The 24,456-nt window shown below is 41.6% G+C and overlaps 1 protein-coding gene across 3 annotated transcripts; it reads right to left on the bottom strand.

Annotated features, from left to right (window-relative positions):
* PLA2G12B (phospholipase A2 group XIIB) lies at positions 1–21,581 on the bottom strand. 3 transcript variants are annotated; one of them, XM_055275826.1, is made up of 4 exons: positions 21,250–21,581; positions 8,924–9,012; positions 7,455–7,620; positions 1–974 (listed from the first exon to the last, which is right to left on the bottom strand). In XM_055275826.1, exons 1-4 carry the CDS (start codon positions 21,458–21,460, stop codon positions 853–855), a joined length of 588 nt encoding a protein of 195 aa, XP_055131801.1. In that variant the 5' UTR covers positions 21,461–21,581; the 3' UTR covers positions 1–852. The 3 variants fall into 3 exon arrangements, with proteins under 3 accessions (XP_055131801.1, XP_055131802.1, XP_055131803.1); XM_055275827.1 differs by having other exon boundaries at positions 1–971; XM_055275828.1 differs by lacking the exon at positions 8,924–9,012.
* Positions 21,582–24,456: the final 2,875 nt, after the last annotated feature.

The following is a 24,456-nucleotide window of genomic DNA, read 5'->3' as shown; positions in this document are numbered from 1 at the left end:
AAAGGATCCTCAGGTGATTCTAATCCATGGTTAGGGTTGAGACCCGCAAGTTAGGGAATGGCCACTTGTCTCTCACTCCCGACAGGCTGCAGGGAGTTTTCCTAGCTAGCTCCGTTAGTAACTCTTACCAAGTACATCTCAGATCTTAGCATGACTCTAACACCATTTAGTAACTGGTAATACCAACAGGGGTAGGTCACCGGAGGGAAAAATGAATCCTCAGAGACCTAATTCCATCTGACCTTCCCCTCCATTGGCCTTAATCAGGTAAGCCTCTGAGCCTGCCCACCTGTTTTTCTCTGTTTAGCATCAGTGGGAATAACTGTGGTCATCGGTGGAACTTACCAGGTTGGGTTTTGGTCTCTTCTAAGTGAAATGGAAGCATATTGGTGATAATGGAATTCATTCATTTCTTTCCAAATGTTCTAAAAAGTACACTTTATTAAATGTGAGATGCTTACTGGCAACTGAAACATGGGCCAGCGGAAAGTCATTGCCTCCCAAATGGCTGAACTCCCCACAATTTCACTCATGAATATAATCATCAGGTCCAGGAATTGCAGGGTTTGCTTGCATTTTAGTCTTTAAGCTAAGAACTGAATTTCCAGGCAAACGTGTCTTGGTTGGGGAGAGCAGTCTTAAATGAAGAGTAGCCTTCAAACCACTCCATGTCTTTTTTCAAATTTCCTCAAAGGATAGGACTCACTTTCCAGCTGTAAAAAAATGTTCCCTTTCTCCTGCTTTGTGGTGTCCAAACTGTTGGAAGAACGAATGAGTCATGCTGACTCGAAGACTGACATCTTGAAGGCTGACAGCTGTGGTGTCACTCAAAACCAAGGAGGAATCACTTCTTCATAACTCTTCCTTCTCCTCCTCTGCACAGATGCAAGCTGCCCGCTGACTATTCATAAAGGGGCGGCAGCCCAAAGTCCACACGGTGTTGAACACAGTGTCAACCAGGGAATCACAGGCTGCTTGAAAAAGATGAAGAGGGACAGAAAGGTTAACACTAATTTTGAAGAGTATTTCCAGGGATGACATGATACCCAGAGGAAAGTAGAGACAATAATCCAAATACAAAATTCAAAGGAAGGGCATCCATTTCAGAGAATGTCAGAAAAGCTCCCATCCAATCCAGTAAAGCAGAAGACACCTGGAGGTGCCCTCGCATGTGGGCCCTTGGTCAAAACAATGGTGAGCAACCAGAACCTCCCACACCACCATGCTCACTCCATGGAGAATATTTTTTGCAGAAGACTCCCTCACATGAACAACTATGTTTCTCATAGCTTTCCCATCTATGGCCATACCACCCAGAACACACCCAATCTCGCCTATAGCTTTCACTGTTCAAGTATTGGATGAACAACCATTCATTGATGGAGAAACATTTGCATGGCTTGGATATGTTGGTTAGCCACTGTCTCAGGAGCCAAGGATACAGAGACAAAAGGCATCCTCAATTAAGGACTCTACAGTTTGGATAAAGAGGTGGACAGGTAAACAGACAGGTGGTATGGAAGCCCACAGAAAGGGTCTCTATCCCTTTGCAGCAAGGGTTATTAGGAGAGGTATCTTAGAGGAAATAAGATATCTAAGTTTAAACTTCAAGAATGGTCAGGAAAATGAAGTACTGATGCATACTAAAACATTGATGAATCTTGAAAACATTATGCTAAGCAAAAGAAGCCAGACACAAAAGGCCACATATTGTATGATTCCATTTATATGAAATTTCCAGAATAGGCAATCCATACAGAGAGTAAAATAGTGGTTGTCTAGGGCTGGGGTGGGGTAGGGGAGGTAGTGAGTAGTGACCGCTAATGGCTACAGGATTTCTTTTGGGACTAATGAAAATGTTCTGGAATTAGATTGTGGTGATGGTTGTACAACTCTGTGAATATACAAAAACCACTGAAGTGTATACTTTTAAAGGGTAAATTTTACAGTAAGTGAATGATATATCAATTTTTTTAAGTTGGTTCATTGAAAAGATAAAAAATGTTAACAAAGTTTTAGCTAGACTAACCAAGAAAAAAAGAGAGGACTCAAATTACCAAATTCAGGAACGAGAGAGAAATGTCACTAACAATCTTACAGAAATAAAAAGGATTAGGGCCGGGCGCGGTGGCTCACGCCTGTAATCCCAGCACTTTGGGAGGCCGAAGCAGGCAGATCACGAGGTCAGGAGACCTCCTGGCTAACAAGACCATCCCGGCTAACACGGTGAAACCCCGTCTCTACTAAAAATACAAAAAATTAGCCAGGCATGGTGGCGGGCCCTGTAGTCCCAGCTACTCAGGAGGCTGAGGCAGGAGAATGGCGTGAACCCAGAGGCAGAGCTTGCAGTGAGCCGAGATCACACCATTGCACTACAGCCTGGGTGATAGAGCGAGACTCCATCTCAAAAAAATAAAAATAAAAAGGATTATAAGGGAATACTATGAATAACTACATGCCAAAAAATGTTGATAACTTGGATGGAATGGACAAATTTGTAGAGAGACATGAACTGCTGAAACTGACTCAAGAATAGAAAATATGAATAGATTACTAGTGTATATAAATACAATTACTAACCCAAGCTCGTGATTTAGTAATTAAAAACGTCCCCAAAGAAACCCAGTTCTACTTGGCTTTACTGGGGAATTTTACCAAACATTTAAAGAATTAATATCAATCCTTTCTAAGCTTTTTAAAAAATTAGGAGAGAAGGGATCACTGCCCAACTCATTTTATGAGGCCAATATTACTCTGATACCAAAACCAAAGACATCACAAAAATAACAAACTATAGACTAGTATCTCTTATGAATATGGATGCAAAATCTTCCACAAAATACTAGTAAACTGAATCCAGCAACATATAAAAAGGTTTACATCATGACTAAGTGGGATTTAGCCTAAGAATGCTAAACCATACTAAAATCAATTAATATGATACACTACATCAATAGAATATAGAACAAATACCACATGATCATCTCAATAGATGCAGAAAAAACATTTGAAAACATCCAACACTTTTTCACGATAAAAACACTCGGCCAGGTGCAGTGGCTCATGCCTGTAATCCTAGCACTTTGGGAGACCGAGGCAGGTGGAGCACCTGAGGTCAGGAGTTCCAGACCAGCCTGGCCAAAATGGCAAAACCCCAACTCTACTAAAAATACAAAAATTAGCTGGGCATGGTGGCGGGCACCTGTAATCCCAGCTACTCAGGAGGCCGAGGCAGGAGAATTGCTTGAACCCAGGGTGCAGAGGTTGCAGTGAGCCAAGATCACACCGCTTCACTCCAGCCTGGGTGTAAGAGTGAAACTCCATCTCAGAAAAAAAAAAAAAGAAAAAGAAAAATTAAAAGAAAACACTCAACAAACTGGGAAAAGAGGAGAACTCCCACAACCTAATAAAGGCCATCTAGAGACAGCCATAGCTAACAATCATGCTCAATGGTGAAAGACAAAATGCTTTTACTCTAAGATCAGGAACAAGACAAAAATGTCCACTCGCAACACTTCTATTCAATGTTGTATTGGAAGCTCTAGCCAGGGTAATTAGGCAAGAGAAAAAAATTTTAAAAATCCAAATTGGAAAGGAAGATGATATGCAGATGGCATTATCTTATATATAAAAAAGACTATGGAATCCACGAAAAAAATATATTAGAACTAAGGAGTTATTTCAGCTGGGTTGCAGGATATAAGATCAATGTACAAAAATCAAATGAATTTCTATACATTATTAATAAATGATCTGAAAATAAAATTTAAATACAATTACATTTCAATAGCATTAAAAAGAATAAAATACTTAGGAATAAATTTAACAGAAGTCCAATATTTGTACTGTGAAAACTATAGACACATTGTTGAACTAAATTAAAGAAGACCTAAATAAATGGAAAGGACATTGATATAGATATAATTTTGTTAAGATGGGAATATTCTCAAATTGATCTATAGATTCAACAATAACCCTCTCAAAATTCTAGCTACCATTCCTTGGAGAAATTGACAAGCAGTTCCTAAAATTCATATGGAAATGTGAGGGATCCAGAATATCCAAAATAGTCTTGACAAAAAAGTACACAGTTTAAGAACACATCTTGATTTCAAAATTTACTGCATAACAACAGTAACAAACAGCATGGTCCTGACATAGATCAGTGGAATAGAATTGAGCATCTAGAAATAAATCCTAACCTTTATGCTAACCTTTATGGTCAATTGATTTTTGACAAGGGTGCAAAAATAATTTAACATAGGAAAGAATAGTCTTTTCAACAAACGGTGCCAGAACAACTGAATATCCACATAGAAAAGAATGAAATTGGACCTTTTTCTTACACCAATATTAATTCAAAATGAATCACAAACCTAAATGTAAGAGCAGTAACAATTAAACTCTTAGAAGAAAACGTGAGTAAATCTTTGTGACCTTGGGTTAGGCAAAGGATTAATACATATGACACCAAAAGTACAAGTGACAAAAGAATAGATTAAAAAATAGATAAATTGGACTTAGAATTTGAAACTTCTGTGCTACCAATAATACTATCAAGAAAGTAGAGGGAAAAAAAAAAAAAAAAAAAAAAAGGGGGAGAAAATGTTTGCTAATCATGTATCTGATAAAGGACTTGAATATGTAAAGAACTCTTACAACTCAATAATAAAAAGACACTACAATTTAAAAAGGGCCAAAGGATCCTAATAGACATCCAAGTATACATGCAATGGCCCATAAGCTCATAAAGAGATGCCCAACATCAGTAACTGTCAGGGAAATGCAAATCAAAACCACCATGAGATACAACTTCACGTGGAGTAGGGTCTATAATTAAAAAGACAGATAATGACAAATATCGGTGAAGATGTGGAAAAACCTGAGCCTTTACAGTTTGCTGGTGGGAATGCAAAAATGGTACAGCCACTTTGGAAAACAGTTTGGCAGCTCTTCAAAATGTTAAACACAGAGTTACCATTTAGCCCAACAATTCCTCTCCTAGATACATACCCAAAAGAAATGAAAACATATGTTTCCACAAAAATTTGTGCATAAATGTTCATAGCAGTATTATTCATACTAGCCAGAATGTAGAAACAACCCAAATGTCCATCAATTGATGAACGGATACAGAAAATATGTTACAGCCATACAATGGAATATTATTCAACAATAAAAAGGAATGAAATACTGATAACATTCTACAACATGGATAAACCTTGCCAAGTGAAATAAGTCAGTCACAGAAAACCATATACTGTATGATTCCATTTATATGAAATGTCCAGAATAGGCAGTTCTAGAGGTAGAAAGTAGATTCGTGATTTCCTCGAGCTGGGCAGGGGGAGTTTGGGGAGAGACTGTTAATGGCCCTGGGGTTCCTTTTCAGGGTGATATGTTCTAAAATTGACTGTGGGATTGACTGCATAACTCTGTGAACATATTTAAAAGCATTTAAATGAGTGAATTGTATCATGTGTGAATTGTAGCTTAATAAATCTGTTTCAACAACAACAAAAAATGAATGATTAGGGCATTTCACACAGGGGCAGAAGGGAATGGGCCATCAACCCAAGTAGTTTGATTCACCAGGTTGGAAACACTTTGTGTAGATTCTACGAAGGGACATTTCTGAGCCTACTGAGGCCCATAAGGAAAAATCAAATATTCTGTGATAAAAATGAGAAATAAGCGATCTTTGAAAATGCTTTTTGATGGGTGGATTCACCTCACAGAATGGAACCTGTGTTTTGATTCACCAGGTTGGAAACACTCTTTTTGTAGAATCTACAAAGGGACATTTCTGAGCCCATTGAGACCTATAAGAAAAACATCTAATATCCCATGATAAAAACTAGAAACAAGCTATCTGAAAATGCTTTGTGATGTGTGGATGCATCTCACAGAAAGGAAACTGTGTTTTGATTCACCACGTTGGAAACACTCTTTTTGTAGAATCTACGAAGGGACAGTTCTGAGCCCACTGAGGCAGGAGTCAGGAGACAGACCAGAAATGTCCAAGATAATGGTGGAGAGAAAGGCTAGGGCTGAATCAAGAAGGGCCATGTACGGCATACTGAGGAGTTCGGATTTCATCCGTAAGGCGGAGGAATCTATCGAATGATTTACATAGGAGGTTGACATGATCACATTCGTGTGGCATACCTGGTCCCAATGGTGACCATCAATTAGATGGGACACAGAGACTGGGTTAATTTGCAGTAACCAGGCAAGTAGGATATGAAAGAGATATTTGGGAGAATGAATCAATAGGACATTGCTTGCAGGAAGTAACTTGACCTGACCCTAGATTAGCAGCAGGTACTTTTTCACCCTCTGTAGAAACAGAATAGAATGATACTCTCTTTCATAGGGCACGCTGAATTATTCACATTTCCAAGCCCTCACACCTTCACCTCCAGACTGCACTCTAGACATTGATCTATGAAAAGACCCAAAATTCTCTCTACTGCAGACATTCTCTGTGGTGTGGAGCCAGCTCTTTATCAGCCTGCATTTCAACTCTTACCATCTAAAAATAGAAAATGCTAATTCATACCTGGATATAATATCCTGGCTTCAGAAACTGAGAGAGTAAAAACTTTTCCTAAGTAAATTAGGAAAAAGAAATTATAGTCAGTGCTAGAAACTAGGTAGCAAAGCAGTTGTTTAAAATAACTATCCTTGCTGGGTGTGGTGGCTCACACCTATAATCCCAGCACTTTGGGAGGCTGAGGCGGGCAGATCGCTTGAGTTCAGGAGTTCAAGACCAGCCTGGGCAACATGGCACGACCCCATCTCTACTAAAAATACAAAAATCAGCTGGGCATGGTGGTGGGTGCCTGTAATCCCAGATACGTGGGAGGCTGAGGCACAGGAATCACTTGAACTCGGAAAGCAGAGGTTGTAGTGAGCTGAGATCACACCGCTGCACTCCAGCCTGGGCAACAGAGTGAGATTCTGTCTCAGAAAAGTTTTTTAAAAATTTAAATAAAATAATTATCCTTAAGTATATAGAGACCTTTATGCAGAAAAGGTTTTTTGAGCTCCTACACTGACTGAAAACAAAATTAAAAAAAAAAAAACTTAAGCCAAACCAAGTGGTCCTATAAGGAATAATTCCTGATATGGAAAATTATTTAACAGTGGAATGGATAATCCAAGCCAGTTGGGCAATTCCTCCTCCAGCCTTAAATGATAGATTTTTATTTTTCTGGGATTGGTATAGCCGTTTACCTTCAGGAGTGGTGCCAGCAGCTCGCGGGCAGGACAGCAAGAACTTGAGTGAAGGAGTGCCCAGAATCTTTCCTTCACCATTTCTTGCTCAGCCACAGTGTTCCATAAAGAATATTCAGTGAGTTCTGATGATCTCTTTGAGTCAAGGGGTTCTGGCTATATCTCGGTGTGAAAACAGGAACAAAACTCCCTGTACATGCCATTGAGTTACCTACCTTCCACTTTGGAGACAAAGCCCAGACTCCGCTTAAGGTCAGAGCAGATTGAGTGGAGACACCATCGGAATTTTGCATCACAGCGATATTTGTTGGCACCGCAAGTGTCATAACAGACATCCAGCTGGTTGCAGCACTTTGTCATTGCTGGAATGCCCAAGTCCATCTGTGGAAAAGTGAAGGAAGGGAAAAGAAGGGGAAGAAATGCCACGTTTAGACTAAGGACCTTAGGCAACCTTGCCCACCTTGTTATTAACTAGCTGGTTCTCACATTTCTATCGCATATCCTGATCAATTCAGAAACACCAATGACTCAGTAGAATACCAACAGTCACAGGATTACAAGTTTTCATTGTTACTTAGTTCTTAGTTCAATACGTGATTCTGGCCATTTTTCACCTTTTTTTTTTTTTTAAATGTTAGTAATTTTAAAATTCAGAGGCAGCTTACAGTAATGAAAATAGAGACCAGAAGGGTAGTCAAGAGAGCAGAGCCACAGGGCTTGTAAATTTAATTAACACTTAACAGTCCCATATGAGATTTTGTGTGAGCAAAGGATTCTACGGCTAAGAAGTATAAAAAAAAATTCAGCCTCAGTTCATCAAGAGATCACCAGCATCCCAGACAGCAGTATTTTAAGGGTGTGCGTGTGTGTGCGTGTGTGTGTGTGTTGGAAAGTAGAGTGGGTATAGAACACACAGCTCCTGATCACAAGAGGACTGTGGTCAAACCATAACATCTCACACACACCCATGATTACTAAGCATCCTATAAACAACTGTAAATGTAGTGGCATAAACTGTGTCACTAAGTTCATAAAATGCCACATGTGTCTGGGTACAGTGGCTCACGGCTGTAATCCCAGCACTTTGGGAGGCCAAGGTGGGTGGATCACTTCAGGCCAGGATTTCGAGACCACCCTGGCCAACATGGTGAAACCCCGTTTCTACTAAAAATACAAAAATTAGCAGGGCGTGGGGTGTGTGTGTGTGTGTGTGTGTGTGTGCAGATTTCTATGATGTCAGCACTCCAAACATAGCCAGTTTGGCACTACTAACATGAAGTCAGCTGCTTGTAAAAGTCATGACAATATGTAACAATCAGCTCTCACTGGCCAGCACCAGCTGGCTCCGGCACTTCACTGGAATGGTCCACTAATTTCAATAAATCAAACCTGTCAGATGTATCTCAAATTAAGTTATGTCATGATGCCCTAAGTCTCAGCTGACATTTTCAGTGGTGATTTCAAAGTTCTGATCCACTACCAAGGGCTTATCTGAGGGACAGCTGTCCCTGAGAAAAGGAAATCAGATATCTTCTTTGAAAATTCTCTCCCTCATATCCAATTTAAAATACTTCATTGTATTGTTCAACTTTTTTCCAGAAACAGTCACTTCCATCAAGGATAACTCTAGGATTGCTATCAGTCAAAACCAACCAACCAAGAAGGTAATGCTGGCAGTACATACACTTTCTGGTACCTTGAGACCCAGGAAATAGGAGCCGCAGCCGTTGGGCTCTTGGGGCTTGTAGCCAGGTCTGGGCATTGGTGCCTTTCCTTGCAGGAGGAAGAAAGGAAAGAAGCAAGAAGAAATATTTAGAAATCAAGCATTTGGGAACATTCATCAAATGAAAATTTTCTAAAAGCATATTTCACTTTTTCTTTAAAAGTCACTGTTCCTCACATCCAAATCAGGTGATGATGATGACGATGTCACAGAAGAATAATGACTTTCAAACCACTTTGACTTTTTCTCCTAATCTCAAAAAATTTCATGAGCACTTTTTTTTTTTTTTTTTTTGAGACAGGGTCTCTCTCTGTTTCCCAGGCTGGAGTGCAGTGGTGTGATCTTGGCTCACTGCAACCTCCGCCTCCTGGGTTCAAGCGATTCTCCTGACTCAACCTCCCGAGTAGCTGGGATTACAGGCATGTGCCACCATGCCCAGCTAATTTTTGTATTTTTAGTAGAGACAGGGTTTCACCATGTTGGCCAGGTTGGTCTCAAACTCCTGACCTCAAGTGATCCACCCGCCTTGGCCTCCCAAAGTGCTGGGATTACAGGCATGAGCCACTGCACCCAATGAGCACTTATTTACTGACATTTCTAATGTTTTTTAAGTGCATAACATTGAAGATAAGGGCCATGGCAAAACCCAACTAAAACTCAAGTTTCCTCATTCCTTCACTGCAAGACCACTCACCACTCAAAGAACAAAAAGAACACAACTTGATCATACACTTAAGGAATCGGAATTGTAGCAGCACCACAAAAGGGTTTAACTTGCAGGAAATTCAAGCAAGATTCCATAAATGTAGACAGAGTATTATTGAGCAAAGAGCAAAGAAATCACCCTGATATGATATCTTAAGCATTTCCTTCATAGAACTAAGCAGAAATGATCTGAACAGCTTTGAATTTCTGCTTTTTAAGATCTTTCAAATGTGTAGAGAGAAGCTTTATCAGCTGTATCAATGGCAGTGCTCACAGGTAAAGATAACCTTGACCTGAGATGACCTCAGGACAGCCATCTGCATTGGGTATTTTATCCCATTATCCAGATAAGAAACTCGGGCTAAGAGGTCGCTTGATTTGCCTACCATCATAGAGAAAGTGAGGGAAATAGGATATAAAGTCAGATTTCCTGTTTGTCTCCAAAGCCTATGCTCCTTCACCACATCTCTGCCTCTTTTTAGGAGATACAAGACCTAGTGTTAAGACTGGGGAAATGTGCTAAGAATAATTAATCCTTAGAATAAGGCATATGACCGTTTCTTTCTTTCTTTCTTTCTTTTTCTTTCTTTCTTTTTCTTCTTTCTTTCTTTCTTTCTTTCTTTCTTTCTTTCTTTCTTTCTTTCTTTCTTTCTTTCTTCTTTCTTTCCTTTTTCTTCCTTCCTTCCTTTCTTCCTTTCTTCCTTCCTTCCCTCCTTCTTTCCTTCCTTCCTCCCTCCTTTTCTTCTTCTGCTTTTCTTCTTTCTTTCTCCTTCCCTCTTTTCTTCCTTCTTCTCCTACCAGGTATTTATTTTTAATTATTTTATATTATGAAATATTTCAAAACTGTTGAAAATCAGAGAAACAAACAGCCATGTACCAAATGCACAAACATAATAAATGTTAACATTTGCCAAACTTGCTATAAATGTTTTTTTTTTTTTTTTTTTTCCGGGAACAATATCTATTTATTTATTTAATTAGAGATAATTAGATATGCCTAGAATGATAATTTGAAGGCAGGAAGCTGAAAAAACATTTTTTCTCAACACCAAATTTAATATTTGCAACATGTATTAGTGCTATAGACAAATACTGTTTTTTTTTTTTTAATTAAATGTGACAGTTCAAGTACAGGTTCAGGTGCAGTTGAAGCCTCTTTGCACTCATCATTCTGTTTTAATTTTTAGATACTAAGTTTATGTTTTAAAGCCCTCACTTCGTATCATTCTGCAAAATTGTCTTGATTATTCTTGGACCTTTACTCTCACAAAGAATTTTGCAACTTTTTTGAATTTGTAGAATCAACTTAGTAAATTCTACAAGAAAGATGGCCAAGAGTTTGATTTAAAAATCCATCGAATGTATAGATTTGGAGACAATTGCCTTTCTTAGGATACTCAGTCTTCCCAAATATGGACACGGTATAGTTCTGTATTTACTTAGGTCTTTCTGTATGTCATTCAACAGAGCACTGCAATTTTCTCCATATGTGTATTATACTTTCTATATACCTATATTATTCAGATCCTTAAACAAGATACAATATCTCATAAAAATCCAGAGCTAAGACTCATGCCTCTGGTATAGTAAATCTGCACTTTCCTGGAACCCAGGCTGCTTCTAGCTTTCTGCTCTGCCAGCCCTAGACTGTAGCCCTGGCTCTCATGGTCTAATATGGCACTTGAGCCAACACATCCATATTACCTGTAGCAGAATGGCAGGAGTTGGAAGGGTCCAGCCCCTCTCTTCAGTAAACACTCCAGAATGTTATACATGTCACTTCCTCATACTTCCCTCTGGCCAGACCTTAATCAAATGGCAAAATCTGGTTGCCAAGGTGGGCTAGGAAATGAAGTGGGCAGCCATGAGCCCAGCTAAAACGTGGAAGGAGGGGCTTTATACTATAGAAAAGGGGAAGAATGGATATTAGGGGACACTAAGCAGTTTCTGCCACAGTTTGGGTATTTGTTGCTGTGATACATGTGGTTATAAGATTGTGGTCCAAGATGACTTCCAATGATCCCCACCTCCTGGTATTCACCTCCTTGTATATAGTCCCAGGAGTGGTCTGTGTGACCCAGAGAATACTGCAGAAGTGGAGGTGTGTTCCTCCTAAGATTAAGCTATAAAAGAGCATGATTTCTGTCTTGGGCTCTCTTACTCTCCCTCTCTCTCACCGTTCACTCTAGGGGAAGTTATGTCATGAACAGTCCCATGGAACGACCCATGTGGCAAAGAACTAAAACCTCCTGCCAATAGCCACGTGAATTTAACAAGAGATCCTCCAGCCCCAGCTGCATCTCCAGAGATGGCAGCATCAGCTGGGCAGCATGACCTCAACCTTAGGAGAAACTGAGCCAGAATTGCCCAGCAAAGCTACTCCAGGATCCCTGAACCTCAGCAACTGTGTGATATAATCTTTGCTATTGTAAGCTGCTGTTTCGAGGTACCTTGTTGCTCAATAATATATAACTGTTGCAGTTGCCATTATGATTTTTTTTTTCAGATGGAATCTCGCTCTGTCGCCCAGGCTGGAGTGCAGTGGTGCGATCTTGGCTCACCACAATCTCCGCCTCCCAAGTTCAAGTGATTCTCCTGCCTCAGCCTCCTGAGTAGCTGGGGTTACAGGCGTGCACCACCACACCCAGCTAATCTTTGTATTTTTAGTAGAGATGGGGTTTCACCATATTGGCTAGGCTGGTCTCGAACTCCTGGCCTCAAGTGATCCACCCACCTTGGCTTCCCAAAGTGCTGGGATTACAGGCGTGAGCCACCTTGCCTGGCCTGCCATTATGATTTTAATCTCTGTTATATTTTTTCTATGACAGCTTTATTGAGCTATAATTCATATATCATATACATTCACTCATTTAATGTGTACGATTCAATGGTTTTGGCATATCCACAGAGTTGTCCAGTCAACACCATAATCTAATTTTAGAACATTATAATCTCAAAAAGAAATCCTGTACCCATTAGCCACCTCTCCCATCTCCCTACCCGCAGCCCAAGGCAACTCCTTCACATGAATTAAATCATACAACATGTGGCCTTTTGTGTCTGGCTTCTTTCTCTTAGCATAATGTTTTCTGGTTTCATACATGTTGTAGTATGTATCAGTACTTAAGTTCTTTTTATTAACAGAAAAACTTTCCATTGTATAGACATACCACATTTTTTTGCCCATTCATCGGTTAATAGACATTTGGGTTGTTTTCACCTTTTAGTAATACTGCTACAAATATTTGTAGACAGGTTTTTGTGTGGACATGTGTTTCATTTCTCCATAAGAATAGGATTGCTGGGTCACATGGTAACACTCTTGAACATTTTAAGGAATTGCCACACTGTTTTCCAGAATGGCTGCACCACATTCCCAGCAGCAATGCGTGAGGGTTCCCATTTCTCCACATCCTCACTAACACTTGGTATTGTCTGTCTTTTTTATTATAGCCATCCTGGTGGAAGTGAGGTGGTGTTTCACAGTAGTTTTGATTTGCATTTCTCTAACGATTATGTTGAGCATCTTTTTATGTGCTTATTTGCCATTCATATAAATTCTTTTGGAAAATGTCTATTTAAATCCTCTACCCACTCTATAATTGAGTTATTTATCTTTTTACTGTTGAGTTGTAGGTGTTCTTTATATATTTTGGAAGCAAGTGCCTTGTCAAATCTGCAAATATTTTGTGCCATTCTGTGGGTTGTCTTTTTACTTTTTTGATGGTGTAACTATTCATTCATTTTCATCTTTTTTTTTTTAAGAGATGGGGTCTCACTCTGTCACCCAGGTTGGAGTGCAGTGCAGTGGCATAATCATAGCTCACTGCAGCTTCAAACTCCTGGGTTCAAGTGATCCTCCTGCCTCAGCTGTCCAACTGGCTATGACTGCAGGTGCATGCCATCATGCATGGCTAACTTGTAAGTTTTTTTTATAGAGATGGGGTCTTGCTATGTTGCCCAGGCTGGTCTTAAACTCCTAGGCTCAAGCAGCCTCCAACCTCAGCTTAATGAGCTGCTAGAATTACAGGCATGAGCCACTGTGCCCTGCTTCTTTTCTTTTTTTTATTTTATTTTTTGAGACAGGGTCTCTCACTCTGTCACCCAGGCAGGAGTGCAGTGGTGTGATCTTGGCACACTGCAGCCTCAATCTCCCAGGCCCAAGCAAGCCTCCCACCTCAGCCTCCCTAATAGCTGGGACTACAAGTGCTGTTACTGCACCTGACTAATTTTTGTATTTTTTGTGGAGATGGGGTTTGGCTATGTTGCCCAAGCTAGTCTTGAATTCCCAGACTGAAGTTATCCACCCATCTTGGCCTCCCAAAGGGCTGGGATTATAGGCATGAGCCACAGCACCCAGCCTTCTTTTTCTTATTGAGGTGAAATTCAGATAACATAAAATTAACCACCTTAAAGTATGCAATTAAGTACATTCACAATGTTGTACAACCATCACCTTTATCTAGTTCAAAAACATTTTCATCACCCCCAAGGTAGACCTTGTGCCCATTCAGCAGTCATTCCCTGTCTCAGGCAGTTTGGATGCTATAACAAAAATACCATAGACTGGATGGCTTACACGGCAGAAATTTATTCCTCACGGTGCTGAAGGCTGGGAATTCCAAGATCAGGGTGCCAGTGCATTCCGTGTCTGGTGAGGGCCTTCTTCCTGGCTTGCAGATGGCCTTGTCTTCTCTTCTTTCTCTTTCTCTTCTTACGAGAACACTAGTCTCATCACGGTAGCCCCACACTCAAGATAGCGTCTCAGCTCACTACAACCTCCGCCTCCTGTGTTCAAGCCATTCTCCTGCCTCAGCCTCCTGAGTAGCTGGGATTACAGGCGCCTGCCACCACGCCCGGCTAATTTTTTTTGTTTTTAGTAGAGACAGGGTTTCACCATGTTGTCCAGGCTGGTCTCAAATGCCTGACCTCAAGTGATCTGCCCTCCTTGGCCTCCCAAAGTGCTGCGGTTACAGGCGTGAGCCACGTTGCCCAGCCAGAGAGTGAAACATCTTTTTAATAACTTTGCTGAAAAGGGGATTTGCCACAGACTTGGCTCGGTTTCTTGGGTTGCCCTCTGCCTTCTTGCCCACGATAACTCACAGAAGATAAAACTCTGGGCTGGGTGCGGTGGCCCACGCTTGTAATCCCAGCACTTTGGGAGGCTGAGGCAGGCGGATCACGAGGTCAGGAGATCGAGACCACGGTGAAACCCCGTCTCTACTAAAAATACAAAAAATTAGCCGGGCGTGGTGGCGGACGCCTGTAGTCCCAGCTACTCGGAGAGGCTGAGGCAGGAGAATGGCGTGAACCCGGGAGGCAGAGCTTGCAGTGAGACGAGATTGTGCCACTGCACTCCAGCCTGGGCGACAGAGCAAGACTCCGTCTCAAAAAAAAAAAAAAAAGAAGATAAAACTCTGCTATTCTAGTTTGAAAGATACCGGAATGGAATTCCTATCCAGCCTGCAGCTGATGATGGTTATTTTTATTTTATTTAATGTTTTATGTTAACTGCAGAAATTCTATTTAGAAACGAAGCTGAAAGTATAAGTTCTAAGACAAAAGGTAATGGTTTCAGTCTAGGCAGAAACAGAAATCATTCAAGGATACCATATCCTCAAATTATCGTTTGAGTAGCTTATGGTTGATGTTTTAAGTCTAGGCATTAATAATGTATCATATCCACACATGTTTTATTTTCTGGCTGGAGTTGTTTATAGGAGTGAGAGGCCGACAACTTGATCCTGTTCAAATTCAAATTTTAGTGTTCATAAAAAAAGTTTTATTGGAACACAGCCACACTATTATGATTTAGCTATGGCTGCTTTCACAGAAAAAACAGCAGAATACTGTTCTAATCTTGATGTGAGGATGGTTTTCTAATCAAGACATAAATTCAGAAGCCATAAAGAAAGAGACTGACAGATTTGATCTTATAAAACTTAAAAGCTTCTGAATAAAGCGAAATACCATAAAAGTCTTAAAAGACCAACTGGAGGGAGATCGAGAAGTGTTAGCCAAGAATCCCAAGAGCTCTACCTGCCAGCGGTAGACACTGCCTCCTGGGCCCACCCTTTTATCTCTCTGTCACTGGAAACAGCAGTAAAAACTTTCAGGGTTTTGTGTCCCAGGGCAAGAGTTTTGCCTTCCTGGGAGGGTGTGTCCATCCTCTCCACCCAGCTGGTTCCCCCAAGGTGCTAGCAGGGAGTGAGTACGCTTTATTAAAAGGTACATCTACAGAGAACCACTGTGGCACACATTTACCTGTGTAACCAAACTGCACATCCTGCACATGTACCCCAGAACTTAAAAATCAACATTAAAAAAAGGATTAACATTTATATTTCCAAAAGAAATTCACGGGAGTGCTTTTTTCCTATCTCAGGCAGCAATAGTTCTTATCACTCTTCTTTTAAATTTTGCCACTCTGTTGGCTAAAAGCGGTATCTCATTGTTACTTTAATTTGTAAGCCCCTGATCAATACTGAATTCAACCATATTATTTGCATGCAAACCATTTAGTTTTTCTTTTCTGTCAATTGCCTATTTCCATTCTTTGCTCATTTTTCTTTTAGATCTTTCGCCTACCTATTTCTTCACAGTTTGTAAGAACCTTTTTGTAGTATACATATTATGTCTTTGTCATTTGTTTTACAATTTTCCACTCAATAATATGATATTTCTATTAATGTTGTATTGTTATAAAGAACAGATAATGATACCAAATGAATAATATGAGTATTTACTAAACTATTATAGGCATGGCTTCATCAACAACCCCAACTAGCTGTCTCAAACATGAGAAAATAAAATAATTTCCAGGCCGGGCACGGTGGCTCACACCTGTAATCCCAGCACTTCAGGAGGCCCAGCAGGGAAATCACCTGAGGTCATGAGTTTGAGACCAGCCTGGCCAACATGGTGAAACCCCGTCTCTACTAAAAATACAAAGTAGCTAGGTGTGGTGGCGCATGCCTGTAATCCCAGCTACGCCAGGAGGCTGAGGTAGGAGAATCATTTGAACCTGGAAGGCGGAGGTTGCAGTGAGCCGAGATGGTACCACTGCACTCCAGCCTGGGTGACAGAGGGAGACTCCGTCTCAAGAAAAACAAAATTTCAGAAAAAAAGAGAAAGGTATGTCCTCCTTCCTCCCAGAAACACTCAGATGCACCATGACTAATACATCAATGGAACACAGCAGGACAGAGGCAATTCTCCTGAAGAGAAGAACTCTGTATTTCAGTCGCTAAAACAGATTAAATTACTACGTAAGGTGGGGTGACCAACTTGTCCTGGTTTGCCTGGTACCGTCCCGGTGGTAGTACTGAAAGTCCCACATCCCAGGAGCATCTCCCCTCCTCCCTGATTCCCCAGCAGACTAGGAGGTCAGTCGCCCAAAAACTAGAATAATCTGTTTGCCTCTAAGCCAGTGGCTGTTTTCTTTTTTTGGGCTCTGGATCCCCTGGAGAATCTGATGAAGTCTTTGAGTTATTTCCCTGGAAAAAGATACAAACTCACAGGTTTATAAAATTTTGCTGTAAAACTTCAGATAAAAATTCTCTTTAAAAAATAGACTGATATTTATTTTTATTTATTTATTTATTTGTTTATTTTTGAAACTTAATCTCGCTCTGTTGCCCAGGCTGGAGTGCAATGGCGTGATCTCGGCTCACTGCAACCTCTTCCTCCAGGGTTCAAGTGATTCTCCTGCCTCAGCCTCCCAAGTATCTGGGATTACGGGGCGCACCACCACGCCTGGCTAATTTTTGTATTTTTAGTACAGATGGGGTTTCACCATGCTGGCCAGGCTGGTCTCAAACTCCTGACCTCAAATGATCCACCCGCCTCAGCCTCCTAAAGTGCTGGGATTACAATAGACAGATATTTAAAGAAACCTTTAAGATACTCTTGGAACTAAATCCAGGAAGAAATTCATTTTCAGGATCTTTTATTAAAGTGTGAAAGCGTGAACAGTATCATTATAGAAACTCTGCTCCATTGACCCAACTCCAGAGACCTTCGTGAGGCAGATAACTCTTCAGTCGTTGTTCTCTTGAGGGACTTCTTTCAGAAGCTGAGAGGCTGTTGTCCAGCCACTGGGATTTCTGGGATTTTTCATTTTTATGTTGAAAGAGAGCTGGAAGAATCTGAATGCAATTAACCTGTTCACTAGACTGTCTTTCTCATAACGTTTATAAAATTTGTTTGGTACCTGCCATGCTCTATATATACCACTGATTCTTTATGTGTATTATCTTTAATTCTCACAACACCTTTGCAAGGTGGGTATTAGTAACATTATTTTTACATATTTGAGGAAACTAAGGTTGAGAGAGTCAGACAACTCGCCCAAGGTCACCAGCAATGGGGTATTTTCTCCTAAATTCAAACCCACGATTTTTCCATTACTATGCTTATTTCTCAAAGTCTGGTTCAAAGACTACCCATTAAAAGTGTGGTTCCAAGGCCCCACCACAGACCTACTGCATCAGAATCTCTGGAGGTGGAAAAGGGTATCTATATTTTGGAAGCGATTCTCAAGGAAATCTTGTTTGCATTGGTACAGACTCCTTTTTTTTTTTTTTTTTTGAGGCGGAGTCTCGCTCTGTTGCCCAGGCTGGAGTGCAATGGTGAGATCTCGGCTCACTGCAAGCTCTGCCTCCCAGGTTCACACCATTCTCCTGCCTCAGCCTCCCGAGTAGCTGGAACTACTGGCACCTGCCACCACACCCGGCTAGTTTTTTTTTGTATTTTTAATAGAGACAGGGTTTCACCATGTTAGCCAGGATGGTCTCGATCTCCTGACCTCGTGATCTGCCTGCCTCGGGCTCCCAAAGTGCTGGGATTACAGGTGTGAGCCACCACGCCCAGCTGGTACAGACTCCTTAATAACAGTTGTGCTAGGTATGCCATTAACACACGCTGGATTTTGTCATATTTATAGCCCACTTGTTTGACAAGTACAGATTTTGTGTGTTGGCACGAGAACAAATTACTTTAGATATGAGAAGCACGGAAAACAATGTTGACATGCTATCATGGGCTACCAGGATACATACACAGTTTTATCTGCCTGCATAATTTAACCTGTGGGCTGAAGTTCTCTAAGAATGACGTCATAGAATGGCACTCCTTTACCTTGGCTGTGCTTTGCAATCACCTGGGAAAAATGTTAAAATACTGATGTCTGGGGCCAACCCACAGAAATTTTGATTTAATTGATTTGGTGCCAGGTGTTGTTAAAGCCCCTCAGGTGATCTGAAGTGTACCCAAGTTAGAAAGCCACTGTTTGAGTAGTTAGTACCTATCAAAGGTAAAATCTGGCTGGTGCTGTGGCTCACGCCTATAATCCCAGCAATTTGGGAGGCCAAGTTGGGAGGATTGCTTGAGCCCTGGAGTTGGAGACCAGCCTGGGCAAGATGGTGAGATTCCCTTCTCTACAAAAAGTTACAAAATTATCTGGGCATAGTGGCGCACACCTGTAGCCCAAGCTAACTGGGAGGCTGAGGCAGGAGGATCTCCTAAGCCCAGAATCTCCTACTAATCAGAAACACCTGGGGTGGGGCCCAGCGATCTGTTTGAATCAGGCCTCCAGGGGCTTCAATTCACAGGTGAGTTTGAGAACCACTACTTAAAAGACGAGCACAGTGCACGAGAGATGTGTCACAAAGCAAACTACAAAAGAGCAGACTCGTTGTTAGGTGTTGTCTGTTCAAAAGATTGCTCGATTCACACACAGTCAGTTTGAGAAGGTATTTTGTACTCTTTCGGGCACAGCCGCCAGGTTTTTGGGCTCTACTGGGTTCCAAGGTAAGGAGGCGTAACCGCCCATTTTTCTCAGTGTTTTTCAGGCCCCTCGTTGAACAGGTTGTTTTACACAAAGTGAGAAGAGTTATTTGCCTTCCTCTTCTATTTACTTTTCCCATCCCCCACCAGTTGCTGCTGGCTTCCACCCTGCCCAGCCAGAGGCTCTGCAACTAAAATTTGCTTGAGTCTTTTAATGCTGTTTTCCTAGAGAAGGAAGAAGGCATTTGGTTCTTGATTTCCTAATAAAAATTCCTGCTGTTGCCTATTTGCTGAACCACAGATACTAGTCCTGTGTTGCCTTTAGGAAGGAAAAAACCTGTGTTGATTCCAATGTCTGAAGTGAGTCAACCCCTTCCCTATCCCATCCATGCAAACGGGGTGAGCATAATCCAGTGGCAAGGCCTCTGCATTGGTCCAACTGCCTTGGACAAATACATGGTTTTAGGGCCAGGTGGGTCCTAACAGACCAGGCATTTTTCTCTGTGAAACTTTCACAAAGAAGCTGCAGCATAGATGGTTAAAACATAGATTTTAACCATAGATTGTTAAAACATCTATGCTGCAAAACTTTGGGTCCTGATGCAATGATTAACCATTACCTCCTAGTCACTCTTAGTGTATAAGGAAGCGATTTTCCCCACTCAAAAAGGAATAGAGAGACTTATGGGTGAGTCTGGGAAGTATGTAGTTTTTTTGTGCATCTCTTCAAAGCTGACTTTTCTCTGCTGAGTATTTGGAGAAAATATTTCTCAAATGTGTTTTCCTGTTAGGCTAAACTGACTCACCATTTTCATTTCTAATCCCATGATGAGATAGTTGATAAACCATAAAACTAATGCTACCTGAGACCTGAGACTGTGCATGCTTTGGAAAACGTTTTCATGCGCATTGGCAATTACACTATGCCACCCAGCTTCAAGGCCTGGGGCTCCACATTTTGCTCCCATTACATTAATTTCCAGGGCCCAGTGAAGGAAGCAGTGGGACCAGGGGCTCCGTGCCGGCAGCCAGGTGTGCACCTTATCTCCTGTGTACCCCCAGTCATATTCAGGCAAGGTAGGGGAAGTGCTCCTGCCAGCTCACAATTCTACATGTGGCGCCAAGCCCGAGGGACAGCCCCTGGGATCCCTGGTGAGCCACGAACCCTTCCTCTCCACAGCAGGCCTGTCATTGCCGAGGCTGCAGGCAGGGACAGCTCCCTTGAGAAAGTCCAGCAAATTGATGCCAGTCAGGAACTGAGAGCTGGGAGGACGGTGTGAACTGCAGCAGGGGGAAGGGAGAATTTGTTTCCAAGCTGAGCACAGAGCAGCTGAGGAGGTGGTTTCGCCCCGTGGCCAATTTTTCTCTGAATGTTCGGCTTCAGTTTTCATCCCTGGGAACTCCTCACAGAGACCTCTCATACCCACCCTCCTTCTTCCCACCCCAGGTACCCTTTTTCCTAAGAACTGCCTCAAAACAAACTCATTAAAATGGCCCAGGGAAGGTTTCCCAGATACAATACAGGAAGTTCAGTGAAATGTGAGTTTGAGATAAACAACGAAGAATTTGTCAGGATAAATATGTCCCAGATATTTCACTGGACATACTTATACTAATGACTTATTTGTTGTTTATTTGGATTTCACATTTCACTGGGTGTCCTACATTTTTATCTGCTAAATCTGGCAGCTCTAAGTGCATAACAGGAAAAAGTGCAAGACAGATAGTGACCTCTCTGGGGCTGTTCATGGGTCCACCAGCAACAGTTTTTACAGAAAGAGAAACCGCACACTCACCATATCGGCACCTGTACTGACAGACTCCATTCTTCCCTCCCAGCAGCTCCAGAAAAGAATCGAAGTAGCTGTTGACAGATTCAAAGCTTCCCCGGAGGTGCCGAAGGCCCCAGTCTGAATAGGACTCCTCTGCATCAGGGCTCGTGTCGCTCTGAGCCAGGCCACCCCCAAGGCTGAGCCACAAAACCAAGAAGCCACTGGCCAGCTTCATCCTGCAGCCAGGTAGGTACTGGCTTCTCTCCTCCAACCCCAGCCAGTGTCCCAGAAGTCCAGGGACAAACCCCCTACCCAGATGTCAGGCAGGACTGGGAAAGGGATTATCTGGAACATTCAATCTGTCTGTTCCCCAGAGGTGGACTTTAAACATAGCTATGGAGGTTGGGATGAGATCAGGGCAATTAGAAAGAGGGCAAAGGTTAGGGAGTGGGGAGGGCCAGGGAGAGAGAACACTTCAAAGTGGATTCTACTACCCTGGAGGGAGGGAGATGTTGGCCAGCTTCTGAGACGCAGGAACGGTGAAGGATTCGGAGTTCTACCCCGATCAGCTTGTTAACCTATTGATCAGTTACAAGTGTAGCTCTTCAGGGCCAGCCTCTTGATAGAAGAGCTTGACCGAAGGTCCTAGCCGCACCCCTCAGCCAGCTACCTACACAGTCTCCAAGGAGAGTCAGGAGGATGTGTAAAGGGCTCAGGAAAGCCCCAGCGGTAGGAATTAATAGTCACTTTACCAAGGGTCACAATATTGTCAGAGTAGGCACCAAGTGTGTGTTAAGTAGAAGTTCAGATTTGAGACCCTAGCTTCTGCTTTGGAACCCACCTGGCTCTGACTCATAAATCCTCTAATTTGGCAGAGCTCCCAGATGTAGCCATCTGAGTGCAGGGACATTTTTGCTTCTGTTTACAGCAGTATCTTTGTTTACACTCAGCATAAGTGGATCATAAGACAAGATCTACAGATGGTCCAAGGACGATTCTGGGGGCACTCGGCTCTCCTGGTGGTGTTTTTCCTTTGAGTTACTTAAAAGTCAGAGGGTTTATCAAATAGTCTATTTGGGAGTGTAGGCTTTTAAGATTGTTGACTGAAGTCTAGTGTTTTGGCATCATTTTCAATTTAGACTCTGCTTTTAGTTGTGTGAAGAAATGCCATCTATAAAATCACTAGTCTAGGGCCGGGCATGCCTGTAATCCCAGCATTTGGGAGGCCAAGGCGTTTGGATCACCTGAGGTCAGGAGTTTGAGACCAGCCTGGCCAACATGGCGAAACTCTGTCTCTACTGAAAATACAAAAATTAGCCAGGCAAGGTAGCAGCCGCCTATAATCCCAGCTACTAGGAAGGCCAAGGCAGGAGAATCACTTGAACCCAGGAGGTGGAGGTTGCAGTGAGCCAAGAGCACGCCATTGCACTCCAGCATGGGTGACAAGAGCAAAACTCTATCTCAAAAAAAATAATAATAAAATAATCACCAGTCTATAAAAATGATACCTTTATGGACCACATGAATCACTTAGCTCCTTTCTCAAATGTTTGTCTGGAAAGCCCCATGGAAAATAATGAATTAAATGAATTAATTTCCTCATTTTCAGTCAATGTGTTTGGCTAAAGACTCAGACTCCAGGAAGGGCAGTGGTTAAAAATTATTCATAGTCACGACAATGCCACCCAATATTTTAAAGCATCTATACTTTTTCAAACCACTTTCATACATATGCACATACACAGAGGCACACGCATAGACATGCACATATGCACAAATGTTCATGCCAGTTTCATGAAGCAGGTTAAATATTCCCATTTGGCAGTGAGAAAACTGATGCAGAGGGTGAGTGGCTTGATCAAAGCTGGACAGGCTATCAATGGGAAAGCTGGCACCAGGGCCAGCTACATAATTTCTAGGGCTTCATCAAAACAAAACTGCAAATGCATAGCTCCTTTTCCAAAAGCAGGGGAACTTGCCATTAAATACTAACTATAGGCTGGGTGCGGTGGCTCACATCTGTAATCCCAGGACTTTGGGGGGCCGAGGCAGGCAGATTGCCTGAGGTCAAGGGTTCAAGACCAGTCTGGCCAACATGGTGAAACCCCGTCTCTACTAAAAATACAAAAAGATTAGCCCATCATGGTGGCGTGCGCCTGCAATTCCAGCTACTCAGGAGGCTGAGGCAGGGGAATTGCTTGAACCAGGGAAGTGGAGGTTGCAGTGAGCCAAGATCATGCCACTGCACTCCAGCCTGGGTGACAGAGTGAAACTCTGCCTCAAAAAAAAAAAAAAAAAAAAAAGCTAACCATAAAGCTTTTTCCTTTAAAAAATGTTTTATTATTTGTAAAATATAATCAGGTTAATGGAGATACATGAGTATCAATATATACATAAATTTTTAAAAAATTGGTGTCATAATTTTATATAATACTATATATTACTTTTTAAGCATGCAATATCTTGATCATAGGATTTTTCTGACTGGCTTTTCTGAAAATTCATTGATTAGGTCATCAAAGTTTATACTTCTAACAACCTAATTTTCAATCAGTATAACAGAAAGTGATGTCAGTTGCTCTTGGCAATTGTAAGATGGCAAGGAATATTTGATACTTTTTCATTTTGAGAAGGATCTTTTTGCTGACACGACTGTTACTAGAGCTGTTAATAGCATTGTCCCCCCATTTCTTGAAACTCTATACATTTTTAAATTGTGGTAAACTATACATAACATATTTACCATTTTAACCATTTTTAAGTGTGCAATGCAGTGGCATTAAGAACATTCATACATTGTTGTGCAACTGTCACCACTATCCATCTCCAGAACTTTTTCATCATCCCAAACTGAGACTCTGTTCCCATTAAGTGATAAGTCCCCATTCCCCGTTTCCCCAGCCCCTGGCAGCCACTATTCTACTTTCTGTTCTTAGGAATTTGCCTATTCTAGGTACCTCACATAAATGGAATAATATGTGTCCTTTTGTGTCCGGCTGATTTCACTTAGTATAATTTTAAGTTCATCCATGTGGTATGTATCAGTACTTCACTGAGAATACTGCTGCTATGAATACTGGTGTACACATACCCATTCAAGTCCCTGCTTTTGATTCTTTTGGGTATTATATACCTAGAAGTGGGTTTGCTGATGGTAATTCTGTGTTTAACTTTTGAAGAACCATTATACTGCTTTCCACAGTGGCTGTACCATTTTACATTCCTGCCAGC

This window comes from Symphalangus syndactylus, chromosome 4 (assembly GCF_028878055.3).
Source record: "Symphalangus syndactylus isolate Jambi chromosome 4, NHGRI_mSymSyn1-v2.1_pri, whole genome shotgun sequence".
Classification (NCBI taxonomy): domain Eukaryota; kingdom Metazoa; phylum Chordata; class Mammalia; order Primates; family Hylobatidae; genus Symphalangus; species Symphalangus syndactylus.
This window is presented reverse-complemented; position numbering and strand designations above follow the sequence as displayed.

Coding starts and splice junctions, on each gene's coding strand:
- PLA2G12B (XM_055275826.1), bottom strand. CDS start 21,460: ATGAAGCTGGCCAGTGGCTTCTTGGTTTTGTGGCTCAGCCTTGGGGGT. Junction 9,013..21,249: donor TCAGTACAGGTGCCGATATG/GTGAGTGTGCGG, acceptor TCCTCCTGCAAG/GAAAGGCACCAATGCCCAGA. Junction 7,621..8,923: donor GTCTCAAGGTACCAGAAAGT/GTATGTACTGCC, acceptor ACTTTTCCACAG/ATGGACTTGGGCATTCCAGC.